Genomic DNA, 17,500 nt, shown 5'->3' with positions numbered 1-17,500 from the left:
ACCACCTTCCTCCCTCTCCCCTCCCCACCACACACCCACCTTCCTCCCTCTCCCACCCCCCTCCCCACCACATCGTGTCCTGAGAACACACTGACACTTTCTGTCTGTGCCTTTCTGTCTCTGTGTGTCTGTCTCTATCTGTCTCTGTCTGTTTCTGCCTATCTGTCTCTGTTTCTGCCTATCTGTCTGTCTGTCTCTGTCTGTCTGTCTGTCTCTGCCTGTCTCTGTCAGTCTGCCTGTCTGTGTCTGTCTGTGTGTCTGTCTTTCCCTCTCTGTGTCTCTGCCTGTCTCTGTCTCTGCCTGTCTCTGTCAGTCTGTCTGTCTGTGTCTGTCTGTCTGTCTCTGTTTGTGTATGTGAATGTGTGCGTGTGTGTGTGTGTTCGTTTGTTTGTGTGCATGTATGTGCGTGTTTGTGTGTGTTTGTATGCATGTGCGTGTATGCGTGCGAGCGTGTGTGTGTGTGTTTGTGTGGTTGAGTGGCTGTGTGTGTATGCATGTAAGGAGGGAGGCTAGGCTGATGCGGCGTGATTGGTTGAGATTTAATACGATCACGTTCATTGGCTGAACCACAGGGGAGGACTGCTGGATGGGAGGGCCTGATTGGCTGAGATTCAATGAGGGTCACGTTCATTGGCTCATAGCTGGAGTGGTCGGCACCGTGATGGAAACGAAGTTGACCAGTTGGCAGTTAGCTTTCCTTCTAACCCGTGTTTGGGGTTTGTAGGGAGGGGGGTGGGGGAATAGGGGGGGCTGGGTGTGTGTGTTTTGTGTTGTTGTTTGAACGTTGTGAGAGAGACGGACAGAAAGAAAGGCAGAAAAAAGAGAAGAAAAAAAGAAAGAGAGAGAGAGAATCAGCAGAAGATCAAGTCGCCAGTCAGTATGGTGACGGGCAGAACGGAAGAGACTGACGTGTTTCAATCATTTCCACCTGATGTGGAGAATGGGCATGGCGGACTAGGGGGGCGCGGGGGGGGGGGGGGCGAGAAGAGAGTGGGGCGCGGGGGGTTGGGAGAGGGGTGGAGGAGAGGAGGGGTGGAGGAGAGGAGGGAGGGGGGAGAGGAGGGGGGGCTACGGGGCATGTGGGGGAGGAGGACAGAATGATACGGGAGGGGGGTGTGGGGGGTGTAGGGGGGGAGCATTACGGGGGCTGTAAGGTGAGTAGGGGGGGTGTAGGGGGGGAGCATTACGGGGGCTGTGAGGTGAGTAGGGGGGTGGAGGGGGGGAGCATTACGGAGGCTGTAAGGTGAGTAGGGGGGTGGAGGGGGGGAGCATTACGGGGGCACTGTGAGGTGAGTAGGGGGTGTAGGGGGGAGAGATTACGGGGGCTGTGAGGTGAGTAGGGGGTGTAGGGGGGAGAGGATTACGGGGGCTGTGAGGTGAGTAGGGGGGTGGAGGGGGGGAGCATTACGGGGCACTGTGAGGTGAGTAGGGGGTGTAGGGGGAGAGGATTACGGGGGCTGTGAGGTGAGTAGGGGGTGTAGGGGGAGAGGATTACGGGGGCTGTGAGGTGAGTAGGGGGGTGGAGGTGGGGAGCATTACGGGGGCTGTGAGGTGAGTAGGGGGGTGTAGGGGGGGAGCATTACGGGGGCTGTGAGGTGAGTAGGGGGGTGGAGGGGGGAGCATTACGGGGGCTGTGAGGTGAGTAGGGGGGTGGAGGGGGGGAGCATTACGGGGCACTGTGAGGTGAGTAGGGGGGTGTAGGGGGAGAGGATTACGGGGGCTGTGAGGTGAGTAGGGGGTGTAGGGGGAGAGGATTACGGGGGCTGTGAGGTGAGTAGGGGGGTGTAGGGGGAGAGGATTACGGGGGCTGTGAGGTGACTAGGGGGGTGTAGGGGGAGAGGATTACGGGGGCTGTGAGGTGAGTAGGGGGGTGTAGGGGGAGAGGATTACGGGGGCTGTGAGGTGAGTAGGGGGTGTAGGGGGAGAGGATTACGGGGGCTGTGAGGTGAGTAGGGGGGTGGAGGTGGGGAGCATTAATTTACGGGGGCTGTGAGGTGACTAGGGGGGTGTAGGGGGAGAGGATTACGGGGGCTGTGAGGTGAGTAGGGGGGTGTAGGGGGAGAGGATTACGGGGGCTGTGAGGTGAGTAGGGGGGTGGAGGTGGGGAGCATTACGGGGGCTGTGAGGTGAGTAGGGGGGGAGCATTACGGGGGCTGTGAGGTGAGTAGGGGGGGAGCATTACGGGGGCTGTGAGGTGAGTAGGGGGGTGGAGGTGGGGAGCATTACGGGGGCTGTGAGGTGAGTAGGGGGGTGGAGGTGGGGAGCATTACGGGGGCTGTGAGGTGAGTAGGGGGGTGTAGGGGGGAGCAGGCGCTTGGAGAAAGGAAGAAGAAGAAAAGAGGAAAGTGGGTTCGTTCATATTTTGAGATACAGTGGGGAAACACACACACACACACACACACACACACACACACACACACACACACACACACACACACACACACACACACACACAGGAACAGAGAGAAAGACAGAAAGAGATTAAGAGAGGAAGAGAGACAGAGAGGGACAATGAGAGAGAGAGAGAGATGGATAGAAAGAGCGGGACAGAGAAAAGGAGACAAGGAGAAACAGAGAGAGAAAAAAGAGGAAGAGAGAGACACAGAGAGAGACAGAAAGAAAGAGATAATGAGAGAGAGGGACAGAGAGAGGGACAGACAGACAGACAGACAGACAGAGAGACAGCGACAGAGACAGAGAGAGACTGACAAACATTTTTTTTGTAAACACAGGTAATGTCTTAAAAATTGTCAATCTCTCTCACACACACACATACACACACACCCGCGCGCGCGACCAAACATAGACAGACACACAGACACACACACAGACACACACACAGACACACACACACACACGCATGCACGCACGCACGCACGCACACACACACACACATAACTTACCTGTCGTGGTTGTAGTGGTGGTAGTAGTAGTTGGCTGCGCTGTAAATAAACAAATACAATATAATACAATACAATACAGTACAGTACAATACAATACAATACAGTACAATACAATACAATACAATACAATACAGTACAGTACAGTACAATACAATACAATACAGTACAATACAGTACAATACAATACAATACAATACAGTACAATACAATACAATACAATACAGCACAATACAATACAGTACAGTACAGTACAATACAGTACAATACAATACAATACAGTACAATACAGTACAATACAGTACAATACAATACAATACAATACAGTACAATACAATACAGCACAATACAATACAATACAATACAGTACAATACAATACAATACAATACAGTACAATACAATACAATACAGTACAATACAGCACAATACAATACAGCACAATACAATACAATACAGTACAGTACAATACAATACAATGCAGCACAATACAATACAGTACAATACAATACAATACAATACAATACAGTACAATACAGTACAATACAATACAATACAATACAGCACAATACAATACAATACAATACAATACAATACAATACAATACAATACAATACAATACAATACAATACAGTACAACACAATACAATACAATACAATACAATACAATACAGCACAATACAATACAATACAATACAGTACAATACAATACAATACAATACAGCACAATACAATACAATACAATACAATACAATACAATACAATACAGCACAATACAATACAATACAATACAGTACAATACAATACAATACAATACAATACAGTACAATACAATACAGCACAATACAATACAATACAATACAGTACAATACAATACAATACAATACAATACAATACAATACAATACAGCACAATACAATACAATACAGTACAATACAATACAATACAATACAATACAATACAATACAGCACAATACAATACAATACAATACAATACAATACAGTACAATACAATACAGCACAATACAATACAATACAATACAGCACAATACAATACAGTACAATACAATACAGTACAATACAATACAGCACAATACAATACAATACAATACAATACAGTACAATACAATACAATACAATACAGTACAATACAATACAGCACAATACAATACAATACAATACAGCACAATACAATACAATACAATACAGTACAATACAATACAATACAATACAACACAATACAATACAATACAGCACAATACAATACAATACAATACAGCACAATACAATACAGTACAATACAATACAATACAATACAGTACAATACAGTACAATACAATACAATACAATACAATACAGTACAATACAATACAGTACAATACAATACAATACAATACAATACAATACAATACAATACAGTACAATACAATACAGCACAATACAATACAGTACAATACAATACAATACAATACAATACAGCACAATACAATACAATACAGTTCAATACAGCACAATACAATACAATACAGTTCAATACAGCACAATACAATACAATACAGCACAATACAATACAATACAGCACAATACAATACAGCACAGTACAATACAATACAGTACAATACAATACAATACAATACAATACAATACAGTACAATACAATACAATACAATACAGCACAATACAGCACAATACAATACAGCACAATACAATACAATACAGTACAGTACAATACAATACAATACAATACAGCACAATACAATACAGTACAATACAATACAATACAATACAATACAGTACAATACAGTACAATACAATACAATACAATACAGCACAATACAATACAATACAATACAATACAGCACAATACAATACAATACAATACAGTACAATACAATACAGCACAATACAATACAATACAATACAGTACAATACAATACAGCACAATACAATACAATACAATACAATACAGTACAATACAATACAATACAATACAGTACAATACAATACAGCACAATACAATACAATACAATACAGTACAATACAATACAATACAATACAATACAGTACAATACAATACAATACAACACAACACAATACAATACAATACAGCACAATACAATACAATACAATACAATACAATACAATACAATACAGCACAATACAATACAGTACAATACAATACAATACAATACAGTACAATACAATACAATACAATACAATACAGTACAATACAATACAGTACAATACAATACAATACAATACAATACAGTACAATACAATACAATACAATACAATACAGTACAATACAATACAGCACAATACAATACAATACAATACAGTACAATACAATACAATACAATACAATACAGCACAATACAATACAATACAATACAGTACAATACAATACAATACAATACAATACAATACAATACAGCACAATACAATACAATACAGCACAATACAATACAATACAATACAGCACAATACAATACAATACAATACAGCACAATACAATACAGCACAATACAATACAGCACAATACAATACAATACAGCACAATACAATACAATACAATACAATACAATACAGTACATCACCCACACCGACTGTCCTCCCCAATCCCAACACAAACATATTCCCCCTACCCACCCACCCACCCACCCACCCAAAAAATGAATGAATGAATGAATGAATGAATGAATGAATGAACAGATAACAACAACAGCAACTGTAATAATTAAAGAAACACACCGAACGATAACTTCCGTTTTTTCATCAGATAGCATTACCTCCCTGGACGTAGTAGTGAACGGTGAACACAGCACACAGCGCACATTGAACACGGCACACATTGAACACAGCACACAGTGAACACAGCACACAGCGCACATTGAACACGGCACACAGTGAACACAGCACACAGCGCACATTGAACACGGCACACATTGAACACAGCACACAGCGCACATTGAACACGGCACACAGTGAACACAGCACACAGCGCACATTGAACACGGCACACAGTGAATACAGCACACAGCACACCGTGAACACAGCACACAGCGCACATTGAACACGGCACACCGTGAACACAGCACACAGCACACCGTGAACACAGCACACAGTGAACACAGCACACAGCGCACATTGAACACGGCACACAGTGAACACAGCACACAGCACACCGTGAACACAGCACACAGTGAACACAGCACACAGCGCACATTGAACACGGCACACAGTGAACACAGCACACAGCGCACATTGAACACGGCACACAGTGAACACAGCACACAGCGCACATTGAACACGGCACACAGTGAACACAGCACACAGCGCACATTGAACACGGCACACAGTGAACACAGCACACAGCGCACATTGAACACGGCACACAGTGAACACAGCACACAGCACACATTGAACACAGCACACAGCGCACAGTGAACACAGCACACAGTGAACACGGCACACAGCGCACAGTGAACACAGCACACAGTGAACACGGCACACAGTGAACACAGCACACAGCACACAGTGAACACAGCACACAGCGCACATTGAACACGGCACACAGTGAACACAGCACACAGCGCACATTGAACACAGCACACAGTGAACACGGCACACAGCACACATTGAACACAGCACACAGCGCACATTGAACACAGCACACAGCGCACATTGAACACAGCACACAGTGAACACAGCACACAGTGAACACAGCACACAGTGAACACAGCACACAGTGAACACAGCACACAGCACACATTGAACACGGCACACAGTGAACACAGCACACAGCACACCGTGAACACAGCACACCGTGAACACAGCACACAGTACACCGTGAACACAGCACACAGTACACCGTGAACACAGCACACAGTACACCGTGAACACAGCACACCGTGAACACAGCACACCGTGAACACAGCACACAGCACACCGTGAACACAGCACACCGTGAACACAGCACACAGCACACCGTGAACACAGCACACCGTGAACACAGCACACCGTGAACACAGCACACAACTCATAGTGAACACAACACACAGTGAACACAACATATAGTGAACACAGCACAGCACACATTGAACACAGCACACATTAAACACAGCATATAGTGAACACAGTGAACGCAGCACACAGTGAACACAACATATAGTGAACACAGCACACAACACGTATTGAACACAGCACACATTGAACACAGTGAACACAGCACACATTGAACACAGTGAACGCAGTACACAGTGAACACAGCACACCATGAACACGGTGAACACAACATATAGTGAACACAGCACACAGCACACATTGAGCACAGTGAACACAGCACACAGCACACATTGAGCACAGTGAACACTGCACACAGTGAACACAGCACACAGTGAACATTGAGCACAGTGAACACTGCACACAGCACACATTGAGCACAGTGAACACTGCACACAGTGAACACAGCACACAGTGAACACAGCACACAGTGAACACAGTGAACGCAGCACACAGTGAGCACAACGTATAGTGAACACAGCACACCGTGAACACAGCACACAGTGAACACAACATATAGTGAACACAGCACACACTGAGCACAACACACAGTGAACGCAGCACACAGTGAACACACTGAACAGTGAACACAGCACACGGTGAACACAGTGAACGCAGCACACAGTGAACACAGCACACAGTGAACACAGCACACAGTGAACACAGTGTACAGCACACAACTACAACAACGACAGCAACAATAGGACCACCAACAACAACGACAGCAACAATAGCACCACCAACAACAACGACAGCAACAATAGCACCACCAACAACAACGACAGCAACAATAGCACCACCAACAACAACGACAGCAACAATAGCACCACCAACAACAACGACAGCAACAATAGCACCACCAACAACGACAGCAACAATAGCACCACCAACAACAACGACAGCAACAATAGCACCACCAACAACGACGGCAACAATAGCACCACCAACAACAACGACAGCAACAACGACGACAACAATAACAGAGACAATAACAACAACGACGACGACGACAACAACTACAAGAACAACGACAAGAACAACGACGACAATGTCAGCGACATCAACAACAACGACAACAGCAATAACAACGATGACGACGACAACAACAACAACAACGACAACCAAACATGTCCCTCTCTTTGTCTCACCATTGTATGACACGTTGACGAAGTGGAACATGGACACGGCCTCGTCCGTCACGCGGATGACCTCGCAGCCGTAGGTCCTGACCTCGCCCTCCTGAAGGTCGTTGATGATGGCCCTCAAGGTCACCTTGCTCTGACCTTGACCCCCCAGGTCGCAGGAGGAGAAGACGGTGCTGGCCCGACACTGCCTGGATCGGAGCTTGATGTAGACGAGGTAGGTGTCGTTCCGAGGGTCGAACAGCTTGACCGTGGTGATGTCCTCGTCAGCCGTGTCCGAGGTGCACGAGATCTCGCGCAGTCTCTCCACGCCTTCAAAGGGTCCCGTGCGCATGCCTTCTGGGGCTGAGGGGTAGGGGGGTGGAGGGGGGTGAGGAGAGAAAAGGACACTTTGTTATTATCACCTGGTGAGAGACGTTCATGTGTGTGTGTGTGTGTGTGTGTGTGTGTGTGTGTGTGTGTGTGTGTGTGTCTGTGTGTCTCTATGTGTCTGTGTCTATGTCTGTGTGATGATGTAAAACTACACAAGGGTACAGAATACTTCCTCATTATTTGTACTAACAGAAGTTTATATTTGTGGTGTAAAACAACACATAAAAAAGGCTAAATGCCTTTTTACATCCAGTCAGTGAAATTCATTTGTGGTGTAAAACTGTTCGAGAAGACAGGACACTTTAATAATATTATCTCTCCAAGAGAGAAGTTCACTTTCAAATATGGATATATATACTTCTGATGTCGGTGAAAGGTAATACGAATAAAAATTTCAAAGAAAACAAATATCACATTGCAACAAAGCATACCTACACGTGTATACATATTTGCTAAGGAAACTTACTTCCTCCCTACCCCACCATCACATGCGCGCGTGCACACACACACACACACACACACACACACACACACACACACACACACACACTACTTATTTGAATACTAACGGAACTATTACAAATGAGGATTCATGAAAACAGTATGTGAAAAAAAGGGGGGGGTTATGAAGAAGGCATGTGAAGCACTAAAGAAAAACACCACCAACAACAAACAACAACAACAAAAAACCTGACATAACATGTGAGTCAAAAAAGGAAATGCGGGAGCTCATTGACCTGCATGCAACTGAGGCCACAAAAAAAAAAGAGAGAGAAAAAAGAGAAGTTCGTTTGTGGCGTAAAACTACACAGACAAGGACCAGTTGATCATTGTTTAGAATTCAGTTGATGTTGATGTGAGCATGCATTGTGGGACTGTGAGGTGGTGCACTACAATACAATGCACTGAACTTTGTCTCTCTCACTCTCTCTCTGTCTCTCTCTCTCTTCCTTGATGAAACTACATTGTTCTTCAGTTTCGCTTATTCAGAGAGAGAGAGAGAGCAACAGTCAGTTCAGAGTGATATTCTGGGTTTTTTTCTTCTTTGTCTTGTTTGTTTCCTTGTTTGGTTCATTATCGAGAAAAGTGATGTCAGAATATCTGGGGACGAAAGTTTTTGTTGTTGTTTGCTTTCTTTTTTTCTTTTTTTTTTTGATGGGGGGGGGAGGAGGGGTAGGGGAGGGGAGGGGGAGCGTAGAGGGGGGGAGGGCGAAGGGGGACGGGGGAGGAGGGGTAGGGGAGGGGAGGGGGAGCGTAGAGGGGGGGGGAGGGCGAAGGGGGACGGGGGAGGAGGGGTAGGGGAGGGGAGGGGGAGCGTAGGGGGGGGGGGAGGGCGAAGGGGGACGGGGGAGGAGAGGGGGCGGGGAGGACACTGAAGGAGAAGGGGAGAACAACTGGTTTTATCAATGTACAGGACTATGCTTCACCCAGCTTCTTTTCACCTTGCCCTGCTATATCAGGGGTGCAGGGCTATGCTACAACCACCTTACCCTGCTATATCAGGGGTGCAGGGCTATGCTACAACCACCTTACCCTGCTATATCAGGGGTACAGGGCTATGCTATAACCACCTTGCCCTGCTATATCAGGGGTACAGGGCTATGCTACAACCACCTTACCCTGCTACATCAGGGGTACAGGGCTATGCTACAACCACCTTACCCTGCTATATCAGGGGTACAGGGCTATGCTACAACCACCTTACCCTGCTATATCAGGGGTACAGGGCTATGCTACAACCACCTTGCCCTGCTATATCAGGGGTACAGGGCTATGCTACAACCACCTTACCCTGCTATATCAGGGGTGCAGGGCTATGCTACAACCACCTTACCCTGCTATATCAGGGGTACAGGGCTATGCTACAACCACCTTGCCCTGCTATATCAGGGGTACAGGGCTATGCTACAACCACCTTGCCCTGGTATATCAGGGTTATAGGGCTATGCTACAACCACCTTGCCCTGCTATATCAGGGGTACAGGGCTATGCTACAACCACCTTGCCCTGCTATATCAGGGGTACAGGGCTATGCTACAACCACCTTACCCTGCTATATCAGGGGTACAGGGCTATGCTACAACCAGCTTCTTTTCACCTTGTCCTGCATAAACTTTCTTTCTTTCTTTCTTTCTTTACTTCTGCCATCTTCTCCCTCTTTCCCATTAAACAACAAGAGAGGGAACAGAAGTCAATGTGATTGATAATCTAATGGAAGAATTGACACAGCAAGGCCTTTTTGTATCTAATTATGCCTTTAACGACACAAATCCAATGTATTGAATATGATCATAAGAAGAGGAATGAAAAAATCAACTGTCGTTTATCAAATAGTAACATGAACAACGAAAGAACAATTGTTTCAATCGTATGTATGCACAGCACGGCCGTAACACAACACAAAGATGTACACACACACTACAAGTAAAGCATGAAACAGAATACATATGTACAATTATCGCCCTACAATTAACGCAAATACGCAGTCATTACTGTTCGTTATGCTAAAAGTCACGATACACACAATCAATTTTGTCATCCAAAAGCAGATGAACAGCATCAATGTGATCTGTATCTAAGTAAGATTGCAACAGAATCAATTGTTGTAATCTATAAGTACGATGAAATATCATTTTGTATTACTTAAAGATAGATATCTGAATTACACATGTTTTGCTTTCATCTATAAGCGCATGAAAGGAATCAATGTTAAGTAAATCTAATTGTAGATTGAACAGAATCAATGTGTTGAATCTATATAAGTAGATGGAACATGAATAAATAAAGGTGATCTTAAAAGTGAGCTATGAAATTTATCCAAAGAATCAATGTGTTGTATCTAATAAGCAGATGAACAGAATCAATGTGTTGTATCTAATAAGAGATGAACAGAATCATGTGTTGTATCTAATAAGAGATGAACAGAATCAATGTGTTGTATCTAATAAGAGATGAACAGAATCAATGTGTTGTATCTAATAAGAGATGAACAGAATCAATGTGTTGTATCTAATAAGCAGATGAACAGAATCAATGTGTTGTATCTAATAAGCAGATGAACAGAATCAATGTGTTGTATCTAATAAGCAGATGAACAGAATCAATGTGTTGTATCTAATAAGTAGATGAACAGAATCAATGTGTTGTATCTAATAAGCAGATGAACAGAATCAATGTGTTGTATCTAATAAGAGATGAACAGAATCAATGTGTTGTATCTAATAAGCAGATGAACAGAATCAATGTGTTGTATCTAATAAGCAGATGAACAGAATCAATGTGTTGTATCTAATAAGTAGATGAACAGAATCAATGTGTTGTATCTAATAAGCAGATGAACAGAATCAATGTGTTGTATCTAATAAGCAGATGAACAGAATCAATGTGTTGTATCTAATAAGCAGATGAACAGAATCAATGTGTTGTATCTAATAAGCAGATGAACAGAATCAATGTGTTGTATCTAATAAGCAGATGAACAGAATCAATGTGTTGTATCTAATAAGTAGATGAACAGAATCAATGTGTTGTATCTAATAAGTAGATGAACAGAATCAATGTGTTGTATCTAATAAGCAGATGAACAGAATCAATGTGTTGTATCTAATAAGTAGATGAACAGAATCAATGTGTTGTATCTAATAAGTAGATGAACAGAATCAATGTGTTGTATCTAATAAGTAGATGAACAGAATCAATGTGTTGTATCTAATAAGCAGATGAACAGAATCAATGTGTTGTATCTAATAAGTAGATGAACAGAATCAATGTGTTGTATCTAATAAGTAGATGAACAGAATCAATGTGTTGTATCTAATAAGTAGATGAACAGAATCAATGTGTTGTATCTAATAAGCAGATGAACAGAATCAATGTGTTTGTATCTAATAAGTTAGATGAACAGAATCATGTGTTGTATCTAATAAGCAGATGAACAGAATCAATGTGTTGTATCTAATAAGCAGATGAACAGAATCAATGTGTTTGTATCTAATAAGCAGATGAACAGAATCAATGTGTTGTATCTAATAAGTAGATGAACAGAATCAATGTGTTGTATCTAATAAGTAGATGAACAGAATCAATGTGTTGTATCTAATAAGCAGATGAACAGAATCAATGTGTTTGTATCTAATAAGCAGATGAACAGAATCAATGTGTTGTATCTAATAAGTAGATGAACAGAATCAATGTGTTGTATCTAATAAGTAGATGAACAGAATCAATGTGTTGTATCTAATAAGTAGATGAACAGAATCAATGTGTTGTATCTAATAAGCAGATGAACAGAATCAATGTGTTGTATCTAATAAGTAGATGAACAGAATCAATGTGTTGTATCTAATAAGTAGATGAACAGAATCAATGTGTTGTATCTAATAAGTAGATGAACAGAATCAATGTGTTGTATCTAATAAGTAGATGAACAGAATCAATGTGTTGTATCTAATAAGTAGATGAACAGAATCAATGTGTTGTATCTAATAAGTAGATGAACAGAATCAATGTGTTGTATCTAATAAGTAGATGAACAGAATCAATGTGTTGTATCTAATAAGTAGATGAACAGAATCAATGTGTTGTATCTAATAAGTAGATGAACAGAATCAATGTGTTGTATCTAATAAGTAGATGAACAGAATCAATGTGTTGTATCTAATAAGCAGATGAACAGAATCAATGTGTTGTATCTAATAAGCAGATGAACAGAATCAATGTGTTGTATCTAATAAGCAGATGAACAGAATCAATGTGTTGTATCTAATAAGTAGATGAACAGAATCAATGTGTTGTATCTAATAAGAGATGAACAGAATCAATGTGTTGTATCTAATAAGTAGATGAACAGAATCATGTGTTGTATCTAATAAGCAGATGAACAGAATCAATGTGTTGTATCTAATAAGCAGATGAACAGAATCAATGTGTTGTATCTAATAAGTAGATGAACAGAATCAATGTGTTGTATCTAATAAGTAGATGAACAGAATCAATGTGTTGTATCTAATAAGTAGATGAACAGAATCAATGTGTTGTATCTAATAAGCAGATGAACAGAATCAATGTGTTGTATCTAATAAGCAGATGAACAGAATCAATGTGTTGTATCTAATAAGCAGATGAACAGAATCAATGTGTTGTATCTAATAAGTAGATGACAGAATCAATGTGTTGTATCTAATAAGTAGATGACCAGAATCAATGTGTTGTATCTAATAAGTAGATGAACAAATCAATGTGTTGTATCTAATAAGTAGATGAACAGAATCAATGTGTTTGTATCTAATAAGTAGATGAACAGAATCAATGTGTTGTATCTAATAAGCAGATGAACAGAATCAATGTGTTGTATCTAATAAGCTAGATGAACAGAATCAATGTGTTGTATCTAATAAGCAGATGAACAGAATCAATGTGTTGTATCTAATAAGTAGATGAACAGAATCAATGTGTTGTATCTAATAAGTAGATGAACAGAATCAATGTGTTGTATCTAATAAGTAGATGAACAGAATCAATGTGTTGTATCTAATAAGCAGATGAACAGAATCAATGTGTTGTATCTAATAAGTAGATGAACAGAATCAATGTGTTGTATCTAATAAGTAGATGAACAGAATCAATGTGTTTGTATCTAATAAGTAGATGAACAGAATCAATGTGTTGTATCTAATAAGTAGATGAACAGAATCAATGTGTTGTATCTAATAAGTAGATGAACAGAATCAATGTGTTGTATCTAATAAGTAGATGAACAGAATCAATGTGTTGTATCTAATAAGTAGATGAACAGAATCAATGTGTTGTATCTAATAAGTAGATGAACAGAATCAATGTGTTGTATCTAATAAGTAGATGAACAGAATCAATGTGTTGTATCTAATAAGTAGATGAACAGAATCAATGTGTTGTATCTAATAAGTAGATGAACAGAATCAATGTGTTGTATCTAATAAGTAGATGAACAGAATCAATGTGTTGTATCTAATAAGTAGATGAACAGAATCAATGTGTTGTATCTAATAAGTAGATGAACAGAATCAATGTGTTGTATCTAATAAGCAGATGAACAGAATCAATGTGTTGTATCTAATAAGCAGATGAACAGAATCAATGTGTTGTATCTAATAAGCAGATGAACAGAATCAATGTGTTGTATCTAATAAGTAGATGAACAGAATCAATGTGTTGTATCTAATAAGCAGATGAAGACAGTAATCAATGTGTTGTATCTAATAAGGCAGATGAACAGAATCAATGTGTTGTAGCTAGTAGATGAACAGAATAATGTGTTGTATCTATAGAGATGAACAGAATCAATGTGTTGTATCTAATAAGTAGATGAACAGAATCAATGTGTTGTATCTAATAAGAGATGAACAGAATCAATGTGTTGTATCTAATAAGCAGATGAACAGAATCAATGTGTTGTATCTAATAAGTAGATGAACAGAATCAATGTGTTGTATCTAATAAGTAGATGAACAGAATCAATGTGTTGTATCTAATAAGTAGATGAACAGAATCAATGTGTTGTATCTAATAAGTAGATGAACAGAATCAATGTGTTGTATCTAATAAGTAGATGAACAGAATCAATGTGTTGTATCTAATAAGTAGATGAACAGAATCAATGTGTTGTATCTAATAAGTAGATGAACAGAATCAATGTGTTGTATCTAATAAGTAGATGAACAGAATCAATGTGTTGTATCTAATAAGTAGATGAACAGAATCAATGTGTTGTATCTAATAAGTAGATGAACAGAATCAATGTGTTGTATCTAATAAGTAGATGAACAGAATCAATGTGTTGTATCTAATAAGTAGATGAACAGAATCAATGTGTTGTATCTAATAAGCAGATGAACAGAATCAATGTGTTGTATCTAATAAGTAGATGAACAGAATCAATGTGTTGTATCTAATAAGTAGATGAACAGAATCAATGTGTTGTATCTAATAAGTAGATGAACAGAATCAATGTGTTGTATCTAATAAGTAGATGAACAGAATCAATGTGTTGTATCTAATAAGTAGATGAACAGAATCAATGTGTTGTATCTAATAAGTAGATGAACAGAATCAATGTGTTGTATCTAATAAGCAGATGAACAGAATCAATGTGTTGTATCTAATAAGTAGATGAACAGAATCAATGTGTTGTATCTAATAAGTAGATGAACAGAATCAATGTGTTGTATCTAATAAGTAGATGAACAGAATCAATGTGTTGTATCTAATAAGTAGATGAACAGAATCAATGTGTTGTATCTAATAAGTAGATGAACAGAATCAATGTGTTGTATCTAATAAGTAGATGAACAGAATCAATGTGTTGTATCTAATAAGTAGATGAACAGAATCAATGTGTTGTATCTAATAAGCAGATGAACAGAATCAATGTGTTGTATCTAATAAGTAGATGAACAGAATCAATGTGTTGTATCTAATAAGCAGATGAACAGAATCAATGTGTTGTATCTAATAAGTAGATGAACAGAATCAATGTGTTGTATCTAATAAGTAGATGAACAGAATCAATGTGTTGTATCTAATAAGTAGATGAACAGAATCAATGTGTTGTATCTAATAAGTAGATGAACAGAATCAATGTGTTGTATCTAATAAGCAGATGAACAGAATCAATGTGTTGTATCTAATAAGTAGATGAACAGAATCAATGTGTTGTATCTAATAAGTAGATGAACAGAATCAATGTGTTGTATCTAATAAGTAGATGAACAGAATCAATGTGTTGTATCTAATAAGTAGATGAACAGAATCAATGTGTTGTATCTAATAAGTAGATGAACAGAATCAATGTGTTGTATCTAATAAGCAGATGAACAGAATCAATGTGTTGTATCTAATAAGCAGATGAACAGAATCAATGTGTTGTATCTAATAAGTAGATGAACAGAATCAATGTGTTGTATCTAATAAGTAGATGAACAGAATCAATGTGTTGTATCTAATAAGCAGATGAACAGAATCAATGTGTTGTATCTAATAAGCAGATGAACAGAATCAATGTGTTGTATCTAATAAGTAGATGAACAGAATCAATGTGTTGTATCTAATAAGTAGATGAACAGAATCAATGTGTTGTATCTAATAAGTAGATGAACAGAATCAATGTGTTGTATCTAATAAGCAGATGAACAGAATCAATGTGTTGTATCTAATAAGCAGATGAACAGAATCAATGTGTTGTATCTAATAAGTAGATGAACAGAATCAATGTGTTGTATCTAATAAGCAGATGAACAGAATCAATGTGTTGTATCTAATAAGTAGATGAACAGAATCAATGTGTTGTATCTAATAAGCAGATGAACAGAATCAATGTGTTGTATCTAATAAGCAGATGAACAGAATCAATGTGTTGTATCTAATAAGCAGATGAACAGAATCAATGTGTTGTATCTAATAAGCAGATGAACAGAATCAATGTGTTGTATCTAATAAGTAGATGAACAGAATCAATGTGTTGTATCTAATAAGCAGATGAACAGAATCAATGTGTTGTATCTAATAAGCAGATGAACAGAATCAATGTGTTGTATCTAATAAGCAGATGAACAGAATCAATGTGTTGTATCTAATAAGCAGATGAACAGAATCAATGTGTTGTATCTAATAAGTAGATGAACAGAATCAATGTGTTGTATCTAATAAGCAGATGAACAGAATCAATGTGTTGTATCTAATAAGCAGATGAACAGAATCAATGTGTTGTATCTAATAAGCAGATGAACAGAATCAATGTGTTGTATCTAATAAGCAGATGAACAGAATCAATGTGTTGTATCTAATAAGTAGATGAACAGAATCAATGTGTTGTATCTAATAAGCAGATGAACAGAATCAATGTGTTGTATCTAATAAGCAGATGAACAGAATCAATGTGTTGTATCTAATAAGCAGATGAACAGAATCAATGTGTTGTATCTAATAAGCAGATGAACAGAATCAATGTGTTGTATCTAATAAGCAGATGAACAGAATCAATGTGTTGTATC

The 17,500-nt window shown here is 39.6% G+C and overlaps 1 protein-coding gene across 2 annotated transcripts in view; it reads right to left on the bottom strand.

The window, feature by feature from the left end:
- Window positions 1-17,500, bottom strand: part of LOC143291561 (uncharacterized) — a 160,648-nt gene that overhangs the window by 49,798 nt on the left and 93,350 nt on the right. For both annotated transcript variants that reach the window (XM_076601473.1, XM_076601474.1), the window contains exons 3-4: window positions 8,109-8,447; window positions 2,904-2,942 (exon numbers count right to left, since the gene is read on the bottom strand). In XM_076601473.1, the coding sequence (XP_076457588.1) occupies window positions 2,904-2,942; window positions 8,109-8,447 (378 nt within the window). The remainder of the gene's footprint in view (window positions 1-2,903; window positions 2,943-8,108; window positions 8,448-17,500) is intronic.

The sequence above is a fragment of the Babylonia areolata genome, chromosome 17, assembly GCF_041734735.1.
Source record: "Babylonia areolata isolate BAREFJ2019XMU chromosome 17, ASM4173473v1, whole genome shotgun sequence".
Classification (NCBI taxonomy): domain Eukaryota; kingdom Metazoa; phylum Mollusca; class Gastropoda; order Neogastropoda; family Buccinidae; genus Babylonia; species Babylonia areolata.
This window is presented reverse-complemented; position numbering and strand designations above follow the sequence as displayed.